The 18,575-nt window shown below is 67.7% G+C and overlaps 1 protein-coding gene and 1 long non-coding RNA gene across 3 annotated transcripts; both read left to right on the top strand.

Moving 5' to 3' along the window:
- The first annotated feature begins 423 nt into the window (after positions 1–423).
- TLR5 (toll like receptor 5) lies at positions 424–8,082 on the top strand. Of its 2 annotated transcripts, none has more exons than XM_072815111.1 (2): positions 424–3,649; positions 3,747–8,082. In XM_072815111.1, exon 2 carries the CDS (start codon positions 4,487–4,489, stop codon positions 7,766–7,768), a length of 3,282 nt encoding a protein of 1,093 aa, XP_072671212.1. In that variant the 5' UTR covers positions 424–3,649; positions 3,747–4,486; the 3' UTR covers positions 7,769–8,082. The 2 variants fall into 2 exon arrangements, with proteins under 2 accessions (XP_072671212.1, XP_072671213.1); XM_072815112.1 differs by lacking the exon at positions 424–3,649 and having other exon boundaries at positions 4,903–5,041; positions 5,188–8,082.
- A 1,228-nt stretch (positions 8,083–9,310) lies between these two features.
- LOC140626816 (uncharacterized) lies at positions 9,311–14,284 on the top strand. Its single transcript, XR_012025816.1, has 2 exons — positions 9,311–10,539; positions 11,010–14,284. It is a non-coding gene; the product is annotated as an uncharacterized lncRNA (long non-coding RNA).
- Positions 14,285–18,575: the final 4,291 nt, after the last annotated feature.

Below are 18,575 nucleotides of genomic sequence, written 5' to 3'. Positions count from 1 at the left end.
CCGGGGCGGGGCCAGGGCGGGGCCAGGGCGGGGGGCGCGGCCCCTCCGGGAGGTGAGCCCCGGGGTCGGGGTCGGGGTCGGGGTCGGGGTCGGGGTCGGGGCGGGGCGGGGCGCGAGGCCGGTTCCCGGCGCGGGCAGCGGGCGGACTTCCTCGCTTTCGGTTTCGCGCCGCCCGGGAAGGGGCAGGTGACCCGGTCCCGGCCGCGGAGTCCGCGGGAGCGCCCCGGGCGGTGAGTGCGTGGGCCGGGCCGGGCCGCGGGCCGCACCTGCGGGGGAGGACGGGGCGCGGGAGGCCAAGGAGAGCCGGCGGGGGGCGCCCGAGGCCGGGGTGGGAGGGAGCCGGGCCGGAGGTGCGGCCGCGCAGACCCCGCGGCTCCTGCTGCTGCGGGCCTGGGGGAGCCGGGGGCCGGATGCCGGGGAGCCTGATGCCGGGGAGCCTGATGCTGGGGCCCTGATGCTGGGGACCCTGATGCTGGGGAGCCTGATGCTGGGGACCCTGATGCTGGGGCCCTGATGCTGGGGACCCTGATGCTGGGGAGCCTGATGCTGGGGACCCTGATGCCGGGGCCCTGATGCTGGGGAGCCTGATGCCGGGACCCTGATGCCGGGGCCCTGATGCCGGGGGCCCTGATGCTGGGGAGCCTGATGCCGGGACCCTGATGCCGGGGCCCTGATGCCGGGGGCCCTGATGCTGGGGAGCCCCCGCCGGAGCCCCCAGGCCCCACCACAGCAGCGAGTCTGAATCATTTCCCGGAGTTTACTGAGCCTGGTGGAGCACTGACACGTGTCGGGCCCCCCGATGGCCGCCTGGCTTCACCCTGGCTCCTGTGGGCACAAGACAGCAGCCAGCACCCTCCTGTGAGCAGGCACAGCCCGTCTCAGGGCGGACGGTGGGGCCGGGTGGCCCACGGGCTCCACAGGGGCCGTCCCTGGGCTTCAGGAGCACCTGGGCCCAAGCAGGGCAGGGAGTGTGTGGGCTGCGCCATCTGCGAAGCTGAGCCTGCCAGGCTTCGGCTCCCTCGGAGGCGACACTTGCCAGGAAGCCGCGTCCAGCCTCGCAGAGCCTCCTTCGTTGGGCCGCAAGCCCTGGAGGCCGAGCCTGGTGAGGCTGGAGACCCAGTGGGCCGGCTGCTGTGCAGGCTCTGGACTGGCCAGGAGCCCCTGGGCTCCAGCCCCGCACAGATCCCGACCTCATCCAGGCCTGGGGCGGGGGCACTCCCGGCTCGGCTGCTTCTCGTTGCATCAGGATGCCCGTGAGCCCCGTGCTCCTTCCTGGGCCCCGGCCCTGGCCCAAGGCTGGGCGGCCCTCAGGGAGGCGGGCGGAGCCTCGCAGGCCAAGCTTCTCGGTCCTGTTACTGCGGCTGTGCCTGAACACGTCAGGCTCGGCTCCAGCCCAGCGCTCCTTGCATGAGGACTGTGGCCGCCTCACGCTCAGCCCTGGGCCCTCAACAATCACCCGTGGCATCATCTGCTTGCACCGGGGGCCTACGAGCGTGCTGAGGGATGACTAGGGAGCAGAAGAGGGCCGTGCCGTTGGGGTTCCAGCGTCTGGATGGATGGGTGGGTGTGTGCTGTGGGGTCTCCAACGCAGGAAAGGGAAACCGCAGGTGGCGCTGGGCTGAGACTCCGCTTCCTCCCTGGCTCCCCTCCGTGGATTCCTCTGGGACTTTGTTTCTGGCGAGGGGCAGGTAACTGCTGCCTGGGTGGGTACTTAGGCAAGAAATATTAGAGGGTCACACATCAGCAGCTGGTTTCTGGGTCGGGCACTGGGGGTCCCAGGGGGCGGGCACTGGAGCATCCCTGAGTGCGGGCGCGGGGGTGGGGGGGGTCCCTGGGGGCGGGCACTGGGCGTCCCTGCCTCCTAGACACCATTTCTGCCACTACTGCAGAGATGATCGCGCTGGTGCTCGGAGACGCTAGGCGCTGGCTCGAGGTCACAGCTATTAGGCTGCAAACTTCGTCCTCATTGTCACCGCCCCCACCGTGACAACCGGTGCAGGGCTCAGGGCGCCTAGGCCGCGGTGGGGGATCTCCCTGAGCCCCGCTCCCCAGGCCCAGCTCCTGTGCCCCCCCACTGCCGCCCCTGCCACCCCGCGCCCCCTGTCGGAACCCCCGCCCGTCACTCGCTCCTCAGAGGCAGCCGCTGTACCCCATCCGCGCCCGTCCGGTGCCACCCTCCAGGGCTGGGGCGAGCTGGGGCGAGGTCAGCGCGGCCCCTTCCCAGAAGTGGTGCGGATGCAGCTGGTCGGCCTCAGGCCCGGGAGGCGGGCAGCCTGAGCCCTGGGCGGGGACGGGGACCCAGGGCCACAGCAGGTCCCCTGAGGCTTGCTCCAGAGGCAGAGTCTCAGCTCCCGCCCAGCCCGCTCACTCGGCAAGCCTTTCCCGGCGATTCCCGTGCAGAGCAGAGGCTCAGGCTCCCGGCACCGTGCATCCTGGCGTTTTTGGAAGATCGGAAAGACGTAGTGCGCACACGGCGTGGTCCTCAGCCTGAGACCTCGGGTCCTGGTCGGTGTCCCCGACCTTGCGGGTCAAAAATTGCTGTGTGGCCTAGAAAACCATGTGCAGGGGGGCGGCTGGGTGGCTCCGTTGGCTTAAGTGTCAGAGTCTTGGTTTCAGCTCAGGTCCCGATCTTGGGGTCGTGAGGCTCTGCTCTCAGTGCACAGTCTGCTGAGACCCTCTGCCCTTCCCTCTGCTCATGCTCTGTACATAAATACATAAATAAGTAAACAAAATATGCATTTTAAAAAGATTTTATTCATTCATGAGAGACAGAGAGAGAGGCAGAGACATAGGCAGAGGGAGAAGCAGGCTCCGTGCAGGGAGCCCGAAGCGGGACTCGATCCCAGGACCCCGGGGTCACACCCTGGGCTGAAGGCAGACGCCGGACCCCCGACCCCCGCAGGGCCCCTCTGTTTCTCCCCTGAACTAGCCTTTCCCCTCTGGGGAGACGAGAGCCCTCCTTCGCGACTCCCCACATCAGCACTGACCACTGTCGTCTCCCAGAGGTTCCTAAGGAAGGAAGTTGGGGACCCGTGCCCCACCGCGTGAGGACGTGAGTGCATGGCTGCGAACCCGGCCCCCCCCCCCCCCGTGTGCGGGCTCCGCGCAGAAGTGTCGTCCACACGTGAGCCTTGGAAACGAAGTCCGTGCTCCAAGGTGAGGCCACTGGCCTGAGCAGGAGCCGCGTCTGTGCAGCCTTGGGTGCGCCCAGCCCCGTGGCAGCAGCGTCCGTGGGGGATCGAGCATCCTGCAAGCACGTCCAAGGCCGGGCAGAGGCCCCAGCCCCATCCCTGAGTCCGCAGCGCACCCGTCCACAGGCCGTGCCACGCAGGTGCCCGGGGCAGGCCTCGCACCGCGGGGTGAGGAAGCAAGATGCACAAAGACTTCCGCTCCCCGCAGGTTTTCGGGGCGCACCGCCTGTGCCCCAGCCTGCCTGCCACCCAGTGACCTGCCCCCACTTTGCAGCCCGGCGGGCACAGGCCTTCCTCCAGGTGACGGCGTCTCCCATGTCGCCTGTTTCCAACCACCCAACGTGGGGAAACCGCGCAGTCGGGTTCTTGGTGCCACGGCCGCACCCCGAAGCCCTGGTGTGATGTGTGACCCTGCGGCGTGGGGACCGGCTCCTGCCACCCGACGGCATCGGCTCTGGGTGCGTTGCCGTCCACGTCTCGCTGCAGGGAGGTGACATGGGGCCCGCGGGCGCCTTTCACTGCGGACATTTAAACTACCAGTTTCCCGTTTTGAAGTGGAGTCGCGGGTGTCATCTGATCGGCCCACGCTTGGCGTGGCTCTGCCCTCGCGGGAAGCCGCAGAGCAAACGGGAGGGCAAGTCCTTCAGGGCGAGTCAGCGGGAGCCCCGCGGCGGGGAGGCGTCAGCCACGTGGCCGCGCTCACCCTGAGGAACACGCTTGGATGCAGGAGTCGCAGGGAGGTTGTCCACGGACGTGTCTGGAGCTTTGTAAGAATCACGAGAGGTTTGGAAGTGAGGGCTGAGTGCAGGGCTCACGTGGGCGCCGGGCAGGGAGCGGGCGGCCGTCCCCCGGAGGGGTCCCGCATGGCCGCAAACCGCCGAGGGACCGTCTTCCCTGGCGCACGAGGTGGAGAAAGCGCGGAGCCCGCGCCGTGGGGCGCTGGGGCTGGGCCCGGGTGGAGCTCTGAGCACGGCTCTGCGTCCAGGCCGCCCCGGGCCCCGCGCGAGGCTCCTGCGGGGCCGCTCTCCCCACCGGCCACGGGCGCCAGGGCTCTGTCAGGGGTAAACTGAGGCTCTCCTCACTGGCGGAGCCACTCCTTCAGCTCCGGTTTTCCGACCCGGCGGCGGGTGCCCTCCCAAGCGCTTGCCGCGTGGCGGTGAACACAGCTCACAGGGGGACGGGCCACCTACCGCATCAGGGCCCGGGACGCGCTCAGAAGGACATGAGCAAGGTGGCCTGAGAGGTCGGGAGCAGGGGAGCGAGCGGAGGGGGGGTCGGCGACGAGCCACGGAGCCATGGGAGGAGAGCGTGCGTGCAGAGGAAGCAGCACGTGCCAAGTCCCAGCCCTGGAAGTGCGTGGAGAGGCGGCCGGAGCCCCCGTGTTGCACCCCCCGCCTCCCCGCTGGGCCTCCTTCCTTTGCATCCCTGGGGCCCCTGGATGTCATCGAGTCATCGGGGGCCTTCCTGGCCACTCTGGCCGCTGCCGCCTGCCCCAGGACGTGCGCCCCAGCTGGCCCGTGTGTCCAGCCCCTGCTGCACCCTGTGCACCGAGCGGACGTGTGGCACTTGTCCAGATGACGGGCGCCCTGAGCCGCGCCGCGCTCGCCCCCACAGGCCTGGGCAGGGGGTGGGAGGGGGATGCACTGACCCGTCAGGCTGGGCGCTTCGCGGATGGTGGCCCGAAGGACCAGCGTGTGCGTGCTGACCCAGGCCGTGTGTGGAGCGCGCAGGGGGCGGAGGGGCGGGCCCCCGGCACTGGGCGGGGGCGGCACCAGTGTCCTCCGCCTGCCATTTTCCCCGACGCCCTGCACGCATCCCGGTTGAGTGACGGCAAACAGACTCTCCTCAAGGTAAGTGTTTCTCAAGGACCCAGCACGGCGCTGAGTGCGCGTCCCGCCGGGCCCACGTGTGGGGGGAGGCAGGTGCCCGTCCAGGGGCCCCCGTCCCGGGCCCCGGGTTGGCGTTGGGCTTGCACGGCTGTGTTTCCGTCCCGCAGGATCATGGGCCGCCAGCTGGGCCGCGCGCTGGGGCTGCTGCTTGTGGCCGGCGCCGTGGCCGCGGCATCCTGCTGCGTGGCTGACGGCCGGAGGGCCCTGTACCGCTCCTGCAACCTCAGCCAGGTGCCCCCGGTCCCCAGCACCACCGAGATCCTCCTGCTGAGCTTCAACTACATCCGGGCCGTCACCCGCGCCTCGTTCCCCCTCCTGGAGCGGCTGCAGCTGCTGGAGCTGGGGACGCAGCAGACGCCCTTCAGCGTCGACAGAGAAGCCTTCAGGAACCTGCCCAACCTGCGCACCCTGGACCTGGGCAACAGCCGGGTGGATTTCCTGCATCCCGACGCCTTCCAGGGGCTGCCCCACCTGCAGGAACTCCGGCTGTTCGCCTGTGGCCTCTCCGACGTCGTGTTGACAGACGGTTATTTCAGAAACCTGGGGGCTTTGTCGCGCCTGGACCTGTCCAAAAATCAGATTGGGAGCCTCGAGCTTCACGCCTCCTTCCAGGAGCTGGGTTCCCTGAGGTCCGTGGACTTCTCCCTCAACCGGATCCCGGCTGCGTGTGAGCAGGGGCTCAGGCCCCTGCAGGGCAAGGCGCTCTCCCTTCTGAACCTCGCGGCCAATGGCCTGTACAGCCGGGCCCCCGTGGACTGGGGGCGGTGCGGGAACCCGTTCAGGAACGTGGTCCTGGAGACCCTGGACGTGTCTAACAACGGCTGGACCGCAGACGTCACGGGCAACGTCACCAGGGCCATCGGTGGGAGCCAGATCTCCTCCTTGGTGCTCGCCCACCACATCATGGGGCAGGGGTTTGGCTTCCGGAACATCCGGGACCCTGACCGGAGCACGTTCGCGGGGCTGGCCGGGAGCTCGGTGCTGCGGCTGGATCTGTCGCACGGCTTCGTCTTCTCCCTGAACGCCCGACTGTTCGAGGTGCTCGGGGACCTGAAGCTCCTGGACCTCGCCCACAACAAGATCAACAGGATCGCGGGAGAAGCGTTTCACGGCCTCGGCAGCGTCCAGGTTCTCAACCTGTCGCACAATCTCCTGGGCGAGCTCTATGACTCTGACTTCTCGGGGCTCGCGGAGGTCGCCTACATTGACCTGCAGCACAATCACATCGGGATCATCCAGGACCAGACGTTCAGATTCCTGGGGGCGCTTCGGACCCTGGATCTCCGCGACAACGCCCTCAAAACCGTTTCCTTCGTGCCCAGCATAGACACCATCTTCCTGGGCAACAACAAGCTGGAGACCGTGTCCCACATGGACCTCACAGCCAGCTTCCTGGAGCTGTCGGACAACAGGCTGGAGGACCTGGGCGACCTCTACTCGCTCCTCCGGGTCCCTGCCCTGCAGGTCCTCATCCTCAACCGCAACCGCCTGTCTGCGTGCCGCGGCGGACACGGCCCCACGGGCAGCGTCGGCCCAGAGAGGCTCTTCCTCGGGAGCAACATGCTGCAGCTGGCCTGGGAGACCGGGCGGTGCTGGGACGTGTTCCGGGGGCTGCCCCGGCTCCGGGTGCTGCACCTGAACCACAACTACCTGGCCGCCCTCCCGCCGGGGCTGCTGCGGGACCTCACGGCACTGAGGGGCCTCGACCTGAGCGCCAACAGGCTGAGCACGCTGTCCCGGGGCGACCTGCCTGCTGCCTTGGAGGTGCTGGATGTGTCCAGGAACCAGCTCCTGTCCCTGGACCCCGGGCTGCTCGCCCCGCTCAGAGCCGTGGACCTAACGCACAACAAGTTCATCTGCGGCTGCGAGCTCCGTCCCTTGGTGAGGTGGCTCAACCGGACCAACGTCACCGTGTTCGGGTCCCGCGCAGACGTGCGCTGCGCCTACCCCAGCTCGCTTGCGGGGACGCCCCTGTCCTCTGTCTCCATGGAGGGCTGTGACGACGAGGAGGCCCTGCGGACCCTCACGTTCTCCCTCTTCATCTTCTCCACCGTCGGGGTCACGCTGTTCCTCCTGGCCGTCCTCGTGGCCGCCAAGCTCCGGGGCCTTTGCTTCCTCTGTTACAAGGCGGCCCGGCGCCTCCTGCCTGCGGGGCCCGCCGAGGACGGAGCGCCCGACGCGTACCAGTACGACGCCTACCTGTGCTTCAGCGGCAGAGACTTCGAGTGGGTGCAGCGCGCGCTGCTCAGGCACCTGGACGCTCAGTACAGCTCCCGAAACAGGCTGAACCTGTGCTTCGAGGAGAGGGACTTCGTCCCGGGGCGGGAGCACATCGCCAACATCCAGGACGCCGTGTGGAGCAGCCGCAAGGTGGTCTGTCTGGTGAGCAGGCACTTCCTCCGTGACGGGTGGTGCCTGGAGGCCTTCGCGGCCGCGCGGAGCCGCTGCGCGTCCCACCTGGACGGCGCCCTCGTCCTGGTGGTCGTGGGCTCCCTGTCGCAGTACCAGCTGAGGAGGCACCCGGCCATCGGGGGCTTCGTGCGGCAGCGCCGGTACTTGAGGTGGCCCGAGGATCTGCAGGACGTGGGCTGGTTCCTGGACACGCTCTCCCGACACATCCTGCAGGAGCAGAGGGGCGCGCGCGGGGATGGCGGCATCCCGCTGCGCACCGTGGCGGCCGTCGCCTAGCTGGCTGAGCCCAGGCCGCGGGGCTCTTGCCATTTGCACGGGTCACCGCTCTGGGCGCCGGTTTCCTACCTGGAGAACGTGATTGCACACGAAGCCCGTTCTCCCCGACCCGCCTCGGCAAGGGGTCCCGCCGGCCCTGGTCGCGGGCAAGGGGTGCCCAGGCTCTGCAGCGCGACACTGAGCGCGAACCCGAGGGAGGGCGAGCCCAGGTCCCCCTCGCCGCCTGATGGCCACTGCACACCTGGAGACCCCCTGGAGCAGCCCAGACTTGCAGGGTCGTCGTTTCCTCAAAGAACCCTACGCGTCTCGCTTTCTGTCTTTGTCGTGTTTATTTTCATACAGAAAGGTTTTCCTGCAAACGCGTCAGGAGGCTTCAGCCAAGGAAGCTGTGCCGGCTTTGCCCTGTGGCTGCAGCACCGGGGGCCGCCCGACCTGGGGCTCAGTCTCCCAAATGTGCCCCGGTCCTGACCCTCAGATCACCCCCGACCTTCCTTCTGGAATGTTCCCTCGCTCTGCGCGTCCAGCCTCCGTGTTCCTCAGAGCCCAGCCGCCCGCCCCAGGGGAGCCTGGGGGCAGCATCGTGTCGGGGCAGGGAGCCTGGGGGCCGCGGCCTGGATGCCAGCTCCGCGGAGGCCTTTCCCCCGAGGCCCGCCTCACCCACCCTCCCAGGCCGCGTTCAAGGCGTCTCCTGTCCCATCCTCATCCCCATCGGTCTGGGGAGCTTCCTGGCACGACTGCCCGTTCCCGAGCCCCTGCAGCCTGCTGTGCATGGCCAGACCGTGAGCCCCGATGGCAGGGGACTCGGGCCCGGTCACCCTGCGCCCTGAGCCCCACGGGGTGCCCGGTCCACAGCAGGTGCTGGATCAGGCCCCGTGACCGAATGAGGTGTGCTGTGAAGCCCAGCGTCCCCGCGTCTGTGTCCGTGTCCGCTCCCAGGAGGACAGGGCAGACATGCGAGGGCAGGTGCCGGGCAGGCAGCAGAAGTGCTGGGCCTGGGGCTCAGCACGCACGGGCTCCTGGGGGGGACGGTCACAGCCTCGATGAGCAGCCAGGGGTTGGGGCTAGAAGGAGAGGATGGAGAGACTGGGTGTGGTGATGGAGGGGTGGGGGTGGGGATGGGGGACTGGGGGATGGGGGATGGAGAGGTGGGAGTGGAGATGGGAGTGGAAGGATGGAGGGGTAGGGGGTGAGGATGCCGGTGGGGAGGTAGAGTGGGGGATGGGGTGAGAAATGGTGGATGGGGATGGGGGATGGAGGGGCGATGGGATGGATGGATGGGGTGGAGGATGGGGTGGGGATGGAGGGGTGGGGATAGGGGATGGACAGATGGGGGTGGGGGATGGGGGATGCAGGGGTGGGTGGAGACAGGGATGGAGGAGTGAGGGTGGGGGTGGGGATGGAGGGGTGGGGTGGAGGACAGAGGGATGGGGATGGAGGGATGGGGTGGGGATGGGGGTGGGGGTGGGAAGGTAGAGTGGGAGATGGGATGGGATAGGGTGGAGATAGGGGATGGAGGGGTGGGGTGGGGTGGGGTGGAGGACGGGGTGGGGCATGAAGCAGGAGGGCAGAGTGAAGAGGCCTCTTGAGCGTCGTCCCAGGGGCCTCGAGCGGAGGTGGCCCGCGGGCCTCACCTGGAGCCCAGCCTGGGGGAGGCAGAGGCCACCCACTGAGGACGCGCTTCCCGCCGCAGGCGCCCGGCAGCCCTGCTGTCCCCATGGCAGGAACGGGGAGCCTGACGCCGCCTAGTGTCCCATTGGGGCTGCGGGCAGGGGACCCTGGGCTGGCGGGTGGGGGCTTGCGGCGCTGCCACCCCCGGTGCGCCCTGGCCTTCGCTGACGGTCCCATGAGTGTTTCCCCAACGGAACCGGACACGCGGACGGACACGTGCAGGCGAAGCTGTCGCATGGCAGGCGGGTCGCACAGAAGTCGGCAGGGACGGGGCCGTCCCACTGCCCTTCGAATCCTCTTACTGAAAAGCCCAAATAGCAGAAGTTTTCCTAATGAAACAGTTGAAACGTGCTCACAGGTCGAGGTTCCTGCCGCAGTCTGGGGGGAGCAGGACGGTGGACCCACAGGCCGTCGCACTTCATTCCCCAGGTGCTGCTTCTCGCAAAGACTCAGCTTCCTGCGTCCTTTCCATGTGCCTCCTGCCGGGCTCCCCCCGCCCCCACTGTCCTGGGGCCTTGCGGCCTGGCCCTATCTGGTCCTGAGCCAACATGCTCCCCGCAAGACTCTGCGCCTCACGCCCCACCCCACGGCCCAGCCCGTCTGTAGCCCTGAGGCCCTCGTTTCCCAGCGGGTCGGGGAAGTAAGTGCAGACAAAGGTCAGCTCACAGTGGTGGCGGCGGGCGGTCCCTGAAGCTCCTGTGTCAGGCCCGGGCCCGGGACCTGAGGATGTCACCGTGCTCAGACGCCAGGTTGTTGTAGACGGAGTGATGGTCGTGCCCACCGTGCCCCGTGGACAGTCCCCGGTGGGGCCTGGACTCGATTTGTGACTTTGGGGCAAATCAGTGAACTCAGCTTATGTCTCCTTGTTTGGTTTATGGGACGAAGAGTAGGGTCGAGCCCGGCTGGGCACCTGGAGGCCTCTGCTGGTGGTCGGTCCTGCGCGTCCCCTCCTGGAGGTGCACGAGGACAGGTCCCGACCCCTGCCGGGGACAGCGGCATCCTCGTCCCCAGCACGGGGGCCCCTTTGGGACCGTTGGGGATCAGCCCACGAGCTGGCAACAACCCCAGGAGCCACGAGCACCTGCCCCGGCTGCACTCTAAAGGTGCGTGTGGCTGCCTCCGGGAAGCTCCCATCTTGGGGCGTCCTGTGCACCCGGGGATCCAGCCCCGCGTGTTGTACGTCCTGCAGAGACGCATTTCGATGGCGCCCTGCGCCCCTGCTTCGCCCCACAGTGCGGACCACAGGGAAGCCTCCTGCGAGGTCCGAGCAGGACGCACTGTGTTTGCTGCTTCACACCCTCCACCCCGCGGGGGGCCCGGGCTTCGGGGCTGGTGGACGGAGGACACGTGGCCACTCGATGGCCTTTGGGAGGCCCCTTGGACGGGGTCCCCAGGCCCCGCGTGCCGCCGCCCACCCTCCGGACACAGGGCTCCGCGTCTGGGCTGGTCCCTCCGAGGACAGCAGCCGGTGGGGTCCCTCGTGGCTCCGGGTGCCGCTGAGTGGCTTGGGTGTTAGAGGTACGCGGCGGGCAGGCTCGCGGCTATAGGGACACTCATTTCATCCATGTTTAAGGCAGTTGGCGTGTAAAATTCTGACTTCGGTGCCGGCAGCCTTGGTGCTGGTCCACTCCCGCCGTGAAGCAGCCACACAGGACGTGTAGGCAGTGACGCAGGGCCGCTGGGCCTGGCCCCTCAGGGACCCCGTCCTCACCCCGCGGGGTGCACAGCCCCGGCGCCTCCCCACCAGCTCCGAGCCCCGATCTCATGGGACCAGAGTGTCGGCACAGCGGCAAGAGCACGTGGCGTCTCCCCGAGGGGATCTGGCCTGCCACCAGGTCACCCTCGAGGTCACCGCCTGCACCAGCGCTGCCGAGGGTAAGAGCAGATGAAGCTTCAGAGCATCGCGATGCTCCTCGCCGCGACCTCCGCACACACAGGAGCTGCTCGGTTCAGGATTCTCCGTCGTCTCAGCGGGGCGGTGACCGCGTGCTGGCCCGGTGGCCGTCTGCCAACGAAATTCTGAGCTGGTTATAAAATCAAAAGCGGAATAATTTCATCGTGTCCAAGACGCCACCGGTTGTCCTTTATTGGGTGAACCCCCGGGACACCTGATGGTTGCGTCACGCACCCCACTTGTTCGGGGTTACATGTGAGAGAACGTGTTCCAGGGCCCGTAGGATGAGCTCATGTGTCGTGCCACACGTGCCCCACCCACGTGGAAGCGTCTCCTCCACCCCAGGGCTCGGTCCAGTGCGTCCCCCGGGCAAGGCCCATGTTTCTCTGGCCCAGACGCCCCCACGGAGGAGGGTCCCTGGGTCCCTGGGCATCGGCTTTCTTCGCAGCGGGACCACGGGGGCCCTTGCGATGCAGGCGCGGCTGAAGCCACTGGGGCTGCGGGAGGTGGCACAGGCCAGGCGAAGGCTGGGAGGTGGACCCAGCCCGGGGCCATTGCTCGCCCCTTAGGGAAGGAGAAGTGACGCCCCTATACCTGTTGCAAATTTTGCCGGGATCCCGAGGCAGGAGCTGGGCCTTGGCCGCACGCGCCCAGGTGGGTCTCACGTGGGGTCCAGCCTTGCCTGTGGGGCCCGTTGGGGACCTTCGGAGCATCCCGTGGCCACACTGTGGCCCGGCTGCCCCAGGAGCTGTGTATCCACTGCCTGGGACCCCAACACGGCCCAGGGTTTGGCATCGCTGCTCCGGGTGCTCCCCCTGCCTCCTCACGTCCCCACACAGCAGCCAGGACCCTTCACCACGAGCCCCATCCTGTCGCCCTCCACCTCGACATCTCTAAACAGGACCTGAGTGCATTTAGGATAAAACTCAGGCTTCGGCTCTGAAGGCTGCTCTTGGGATGTGTCCAGGCCACCGCCAGCCTCCAGCAGGGGGTCCAGGGGCAACCTGGGGGGGGACCCAGGTGCCTGAGCGCCCTGGGCACCTGAGGACGGCCCAGGAGGCAGGAAGGAGGGGTCGGGGCATCGCAGGGGAAGGGAGCAGACCCTCCGCCTGCAGAATCTTCAAGCCTGAAGTGACATGGAGCCAGGCCGGCGTCCCCTCCACGGAAAGGCTTGTCCCTGCTGTACCTTGGTCTCTGCCCACCCCCCGCCCCCCGCCCCATGTCGGCAAACGCCTTGAGAGCTGGGGTCCTGCAGCTTGTCTGCTGGTTGGACCTTCTCCTCCTGCTCTCAGGGCTGCAGGCGCTCGTCTGCGACGTAGAAAGAAGGAAAGGGGGGCACTGAGGCGCCGGCCGGAGCGGAGCCGGATGCACCCCCGGGACTGCCGGGGAGAAGCCGCCGTGACCTTGGATTGGTACTAAGAACAGAGCGGCATCATTGGAGGGATTTAAGCTCCAAGGGACACGAGCAGATTAGTGCTTTGAGACCTACCCCTGCTGCACGAGGACGATGGGTTGGAAAGACACTTCCTGAGGGCACAGGATTTAATTAAGAGACTTTAACATTTTTTTAATTGTATTTTAGGAACTCAGGCAGGAAGGCATGCGGGCAAAAAAGATGAGCTCCAGCAGGCGGGGCCCCAAGATGCTGTGCTGGGCTGCGGCTCTGGAGGCACAGGAGGGGTGGCAGGTGCTCCGGGTCTGGGGCAGCCGAAAGCCACGTGGGAACACAGCAGGCTGGGGAGCCCAGGAGGCCGCCCCCATGAAGGGCCCACCCAAGACCCCAGTGCTTCGGCTCACGGGGCTCGCGAGGATTCAGCGAGGTGGCTTGTCTCAGCACCCGGTACACAGCAGGTGCTCGCTACATGTTGGCCGGTATGACCTCAAAGCAAAGGGGCTACAGCCGGGGTCCGTGAGCAGTGGGCAGGCTGGGGATGCAGCTGGGGGGGCCCCGACGTCCCCTCGTGGCTCCTGGGGCTGCTGGTGGAATCCTGCCGCTTCGCCACAGGGGCGACACCTGAAGCTGGGCGACCGCAGAGGGAGGCGTCAAGGACGCTCCCAGGATTCCGGGCCGTTCAAGGGTCACATAGTGGAGCAGGGTCTGTGGGTGACAGCTTAGAGCAGAGGCCCTGGTGCCAGAGAGCCGGGGGCGCTTCGGCAGATTAGGGGAGGGACCCAGCTGGACATGCTGCTTTGGGCATCAATACAAAGGGAGAAGTTGAAGCGACAAGAGGAAGAATGTGCAGGATGAGCAACGCCGAGGTCAAGGACAGAGCAGTGGAAAACACCGATATTTAGAGGACACGGGATGGAGACAGGAGCAGAGAGGTGGGGATGGGCCAGGAGAGAGCAGCAGCACAACAGCCAGGAGCCTGGTTCCCAAAACAGAGACCCCTCTATTCACATTCCCTCCACCTGGTGGACGGATGGAAGGATGGGTGGACGGATGGATGGTTGGAAGGACAGATGCATGGATGGATGGGAAGATAGATGGACGGATGGAAGGAAGGATGGAAGGAAGGGTGGACAGATGGATGGATGGACGGATGGATGGAAGGATAGAAGGATGGGTGAATGGACAGAAGGATAAATTGAAGGAAGGATGGACAGAAGGATGGATGGACAGATGGATGGACAGAAGGACGAGTGGATGGAAGGATGGATGGATGGACAGAAGGATACACAGACAGATGGATGGAAGAAGGATGGATGGATGGAAGGAAGGATAAATTGAAGGAAGAAGGAACCGAAGGATGGATGGATGGATGGATGGATGGATGGATGGATGGGTAGATGGACAGATGGATGGGCAGAAGGACGAGTGCATGGAAGGATGGATGGATGGACAGAAGGATGGACGGACGGAAGGATGGATGGGTGGGTGGATGGATGGATGGACAGATAGAAGGACAGAAGGATAGACAGACGGATGGAGGATGAAGGACAGAAGGATGGAGGATGGGTGGGTGAGGGGCCACAGACATTGTTGCCAGGCGCTGTGTGGAAATACCCTAAGAAAGGAGCCGGCTTTGGTCCAGGTCACGGATGCACTCAGCAGCGTCGGGAGCCACACGGCAGCTGTCTGGGGAATGAGCAGCACCAGAGGGAGGAGACAGGCGGTGTAGACGGCTCAGAGGCAGCCGGGCTGCGGACGGCAGGGGAGACACGTGTTAGAAGGGAGACGCAGTAGGTACAGGTTTTGGTTCTGCTGTAGACGGAAGAGACTTGAGGGTGTGCTGTGCCCACGGCGTGGAGAGACCTAGAGGAGGCGCCAGGGGCGCAGCGGGCAAGCGCGGGGGACACGGGGCCGGGAGCCTGCGCCACACCCAGGGCCGCACCGGGGGCCGCGAGCTCAGATGCTGCTGAGGTAAACACACGAGCTGTTCCGCGTGGACGCCTGTCCCTGTCCCGCGAGCACGCAGCAGGTGTGCCCCTGGCCGAGCAGGCACCCCCCCTCTACACGTTTCGGGGAAACTTCCGTCGGTCCCTTCACACAATGTAGGGTGAGTGCGTGTGCAGCTTCGTCTTGCTTATTAGTCTCAGCTGGGACGGGTAAGCCGTGTAGACTCGTCCCAGAGAGAGCGCTCAGTCCTCGTGGCCCAGGTGTGCAAGGAGCGGGCGGCAGCGTCCCCGGCGTCCCCGCCGACACCGAGGAACCGCGACCCCGTGTTAGCTGCACCGCACTTTCGTGGCGATTGTCCTTGAAGCGTTGCGCTTTGGGGTCCGTGCGAAGTGAAGCACGTGCGGGAGAGAGCGAGCTCACGTGGCCTCGGCTGCTCTCGGCGGATGGGAGGTCGGCACGTGCGCTCGGACGCCAAAGGAACCACGCTCGCCGCCCGCGGGGCTGTACTGCAGACTCGGCAATGCTGGGCTGAGGACCCGCAGCTCAGAGGGACGCGGCCGGTCGCGGCGCAGTGACTCCGACGGCCCCCCCCGCCAAGTGTAAGCAGACCGACCCCGAGATGCCCACTACGAGGCTTCCGGGGCGCTGCCAACGGCCCTGTCGTTAAAAGCAAGCCTCAAAGAGGAAGAAAACGCAGAGAGCACCCGAGCTGCCTCCAAAGACCCGAGGCCCTGCTCTGCCCTTCGCTGACGCCGCAGACGACTGCCCGTGGTCCAGGACGGATGCACCCGAGGGCACGGATGGTCATGGCCGGGAGGCTGGACACCACAGGCCAGCGGCTCTGACGCCCCGGAGCACACCTGGAGCCCCTACTACACGACGGCGCCGCGACGTCCCGGGGCGAACCATGAGGACAACAAGCGAACAAGGAAAGCCAGGCCTGGCTTGGTTAGGGCGCGGGCTAGGGCGTTGGCTGGGGTGCTGGTCAGGGTGCTGGTTCGGGTGTGGGCTAGGGAGTGGGCTAGGGCCCCCCATACAGCAAGGGCCAGGAGGTATTGGGCACGTGGGGTTTGGAAGCAAGAGCGCAGCTCCGGTGACGACCTGGACGATTCTGCAGGCGAGTGTGAGGCCGGGCGCAGGGCCAACCCATCCACAGGAGCCGCGTGCAGGGGTGGGGGGAGCAGAGCCCTGCAGCCACACGCCTGCCTGTGCCGCCCGTGCTCCTTGGATGGGACCAGCGTCCTGGAGCCTCAGCCTCCCCTCCGTGGAGTCGGCTACGGTGCTGACCTGGGCCGGCTGGAGGACGCGCTTTGCTCCCCTGTGTTAGGGGTCCACTGAGGAACATGGTTCGTGGGGTGGGAGGCACAGAGGAGGTCGGGCTTCGGGTCCTCGCGTGCACGGGGCCGCACTGCATGAAGCACACCAGGGTGCAGGCTCTCCCGCCATCAGGTCCACGGCCGCCGGCCTCCGGGTCCCGACACGGGCAGCGCCGGCACGTGTGGTGCCAGCTCTGCACCAAGGTCGCGGTGCCCTGGCGGTGAGGGGGCGCCGGGAACAGCCTCACAGGGTGTCCCCCACCCACTCCTGGTCTCTGCAGCGCCGTCGGCCCCCAGGGGTCCCTGCCTCAGCACCAGCCCTCGGCCCTGGGTCTGCATGGCTGAGTCCCCCGCAGGGCCTGGCCGCAGCCCGAGGTGGCAGGTGCGGGAGGCGCAGCCGCTGTCCCCTGAGCGCGCCGTCCACCTCGACACGTGACCCTGAAGCCGTTAGCATCCCCGTCACGCGGAGTTTATTGAGTGGGAAGATTGTGAGGTGCGAACAGGCAAACTCCACTCTGGCCCCTGAAGAGAACAGCCGCCTGGTTCGGATCTGCCTCTGGCGCCAGACACCTCGGCCGCCACCCTCCTCCCTGCCCGAGGGCCCAGGGAGCAGCGGCTGCAGCCCCCTGGGCCAGGGGCTCTTCTCGTCACCTCCACGCCCAGAATTCTCAAGGGGGAGACGCTGCATGTGTGGGTCCCACGTCCGCCTGCATTTGGGACCCATGCATCCTGGGGGCCCGGCGTGTGGGGACGCGGTGGCCTGGCCTCCGGGGACCCGCAGCCTTCAGAACTGGGCACGGTGCCCCCCGCGCCCGGGGATGGGCCTAGGGGAGAGGCGGCCCTCTGCGGTGCCGGGGCCACAAGGGCGCGAGCTCAGGTGTGTGGACCGGCTGGGCGCAGCCTGGGGAGGCAGGAGGGGTCTGGATCTGCTGGGACCTCGAGGCCCCCACAGCGCTTGCCCTCGAGCCCCTCTGTGTGACCCTGGGGCTCTGCTTCCCCCACGGCCCTAACTCCTGCCTGGGGACAAGCTGGGCAGCCCTGCGGGAAGGTTCCTGGGGAGACCCAACCCTGCGGCCCCGGTGTCCCTGCTCGGGGTCCCCTGTCCCTCAGCCTCGGCTCCTCCTGCGCCCCCGGGCCCCTAGGCCCCCAGGCTGACCCAGCTTCAAGCCCCCCGCCCCCCCACTGCAGCGCGGCCGGGCAGAGCCATCCTTCGCTGTGGGCCCTCCTGACCAGAGACACCTGCGCGCTCCTCGCAGGGTGACCTTGACGGGTGTCCTTGGGAGAGGGGCAGGGCGCAGCCTGACCGACCGCAGGGGAAGGGGGGGAGGAGGGCCTGGCCCGGGCTGGGGGCAGGGAGGGGCCGGCAGTTGCGGCTGCAGGTTCTGGGGCTCAGCCTGGAGCCCGACCAGGGGAGGTGGAGGCCGGGCCCTGAGGGGGGGGCGGGGTGGCCGAGCGTTCCTCCCCGGGTGCTGCCTGGGATGGGGCAGGGGCGGCCGCCCCCCAACCTGCACCCCGTGACCCTGCCTGCCTCCCAGCAGGTCAGGGCCCAGGGCCCTGCAGCAGCGAACGGCGGCACCCGCTTCACGCCCCACGCTCGGCTCCGGCTGCAGACAAGCCGCCCCCTGGACGCGGGCAGACCCGCGCTAACGGGACACGCGGTTTTGAACGGCGTCCCGGTTCCTGCCGTGTGCTCGCCTGGTGGAGGGCGGAGGGCAGGCGACCAGCAGCACCGAGTCCGCGCCTGAGGGCCGCGCGTGGGGACCCCACGGCCTGTCCGCAGAGCTCCATGCGCTGTGCCCCCCGCACCCTCGCCGTGGCCTCGCCGTGGCCCGGGCTGCCCCGCTGTCCCCCCACAACCCCCGGCCCGGGAGCGAGAACAAGTTCTGACCCGCGTCCCGGCCGCCGGGGGGACGACGCCTGCCGACAGGGCAGGACCAGCCCCGCTCCCAGGGCTGCAGCGGGAGGCGGTGCCTGTGCTGGGAGCTGGGAGCAGAGCCGCCGGCCCCACTCCTGGGGGGCCGAAGGGGACGACCTCCGAGTTCTGGCGCTCGGTGACATCGGGACCCTCGGGGGACATGACAGCAGGTGTCCTGGCTCCCTCTGTGCATGTCCCGGGTCCCAGCCCTGCAGCTGTGGGGCCGCCCACCGCCAGCACCGTGACCCCGAGTCAGCACAGGTCGCCCTCCTGCACCCACATGCCCCATCTCCCCACCTGCCTTCACCTCCGCTTCACCCCTGCCGCCCTTCCCCCTCCCCCCTTCACCCATTCCCCGCCTCCTCCCTCCATCCTCCCCTGCTCCCCCTGTGCCCATCCCCTGCACCCATCTATCCTCACCCCCACCATCACACCCTCCCCCTTCCTCCTCCTCCCCCCTGCCCACCCTCCCTCTGCTCCCCCCGTGCCCATCCCCCCGCACCCACCTGCCCCCCTGCTGTCACCCCCACTGTTGTCCTCCTCTCCCCTGCACCCATCCCCCCTCACCCATCCCCCTCCCCCCATTCCCTGCCCACCGTCCCCTGCTCTCCCTCCTCACGCTTATCCCCCTTGCCCATCTCTCCACCCACCCCCGCCGCCCTCCCCCCTCCCCT

The sequence above is a fragment of the Canis lupus genome, chromosome 38 (genome assembly GCF_048164855.1).
Source record: "Canis lupus baileyi chromosome 38, mCanLup2.hap1, whole genome shotgun sequence".
Taxonomy (NCBI): domain Eukaryota; kingdom Metazoa; phylum Chordata; class Mammalia; order Carnivora; family Canidae; genus Canis; species Canis lupus.
Note: the sequence above shows the minus strand (reverse complement) of the source record. Positions and strands in the feature narration are given on the sequence as shown.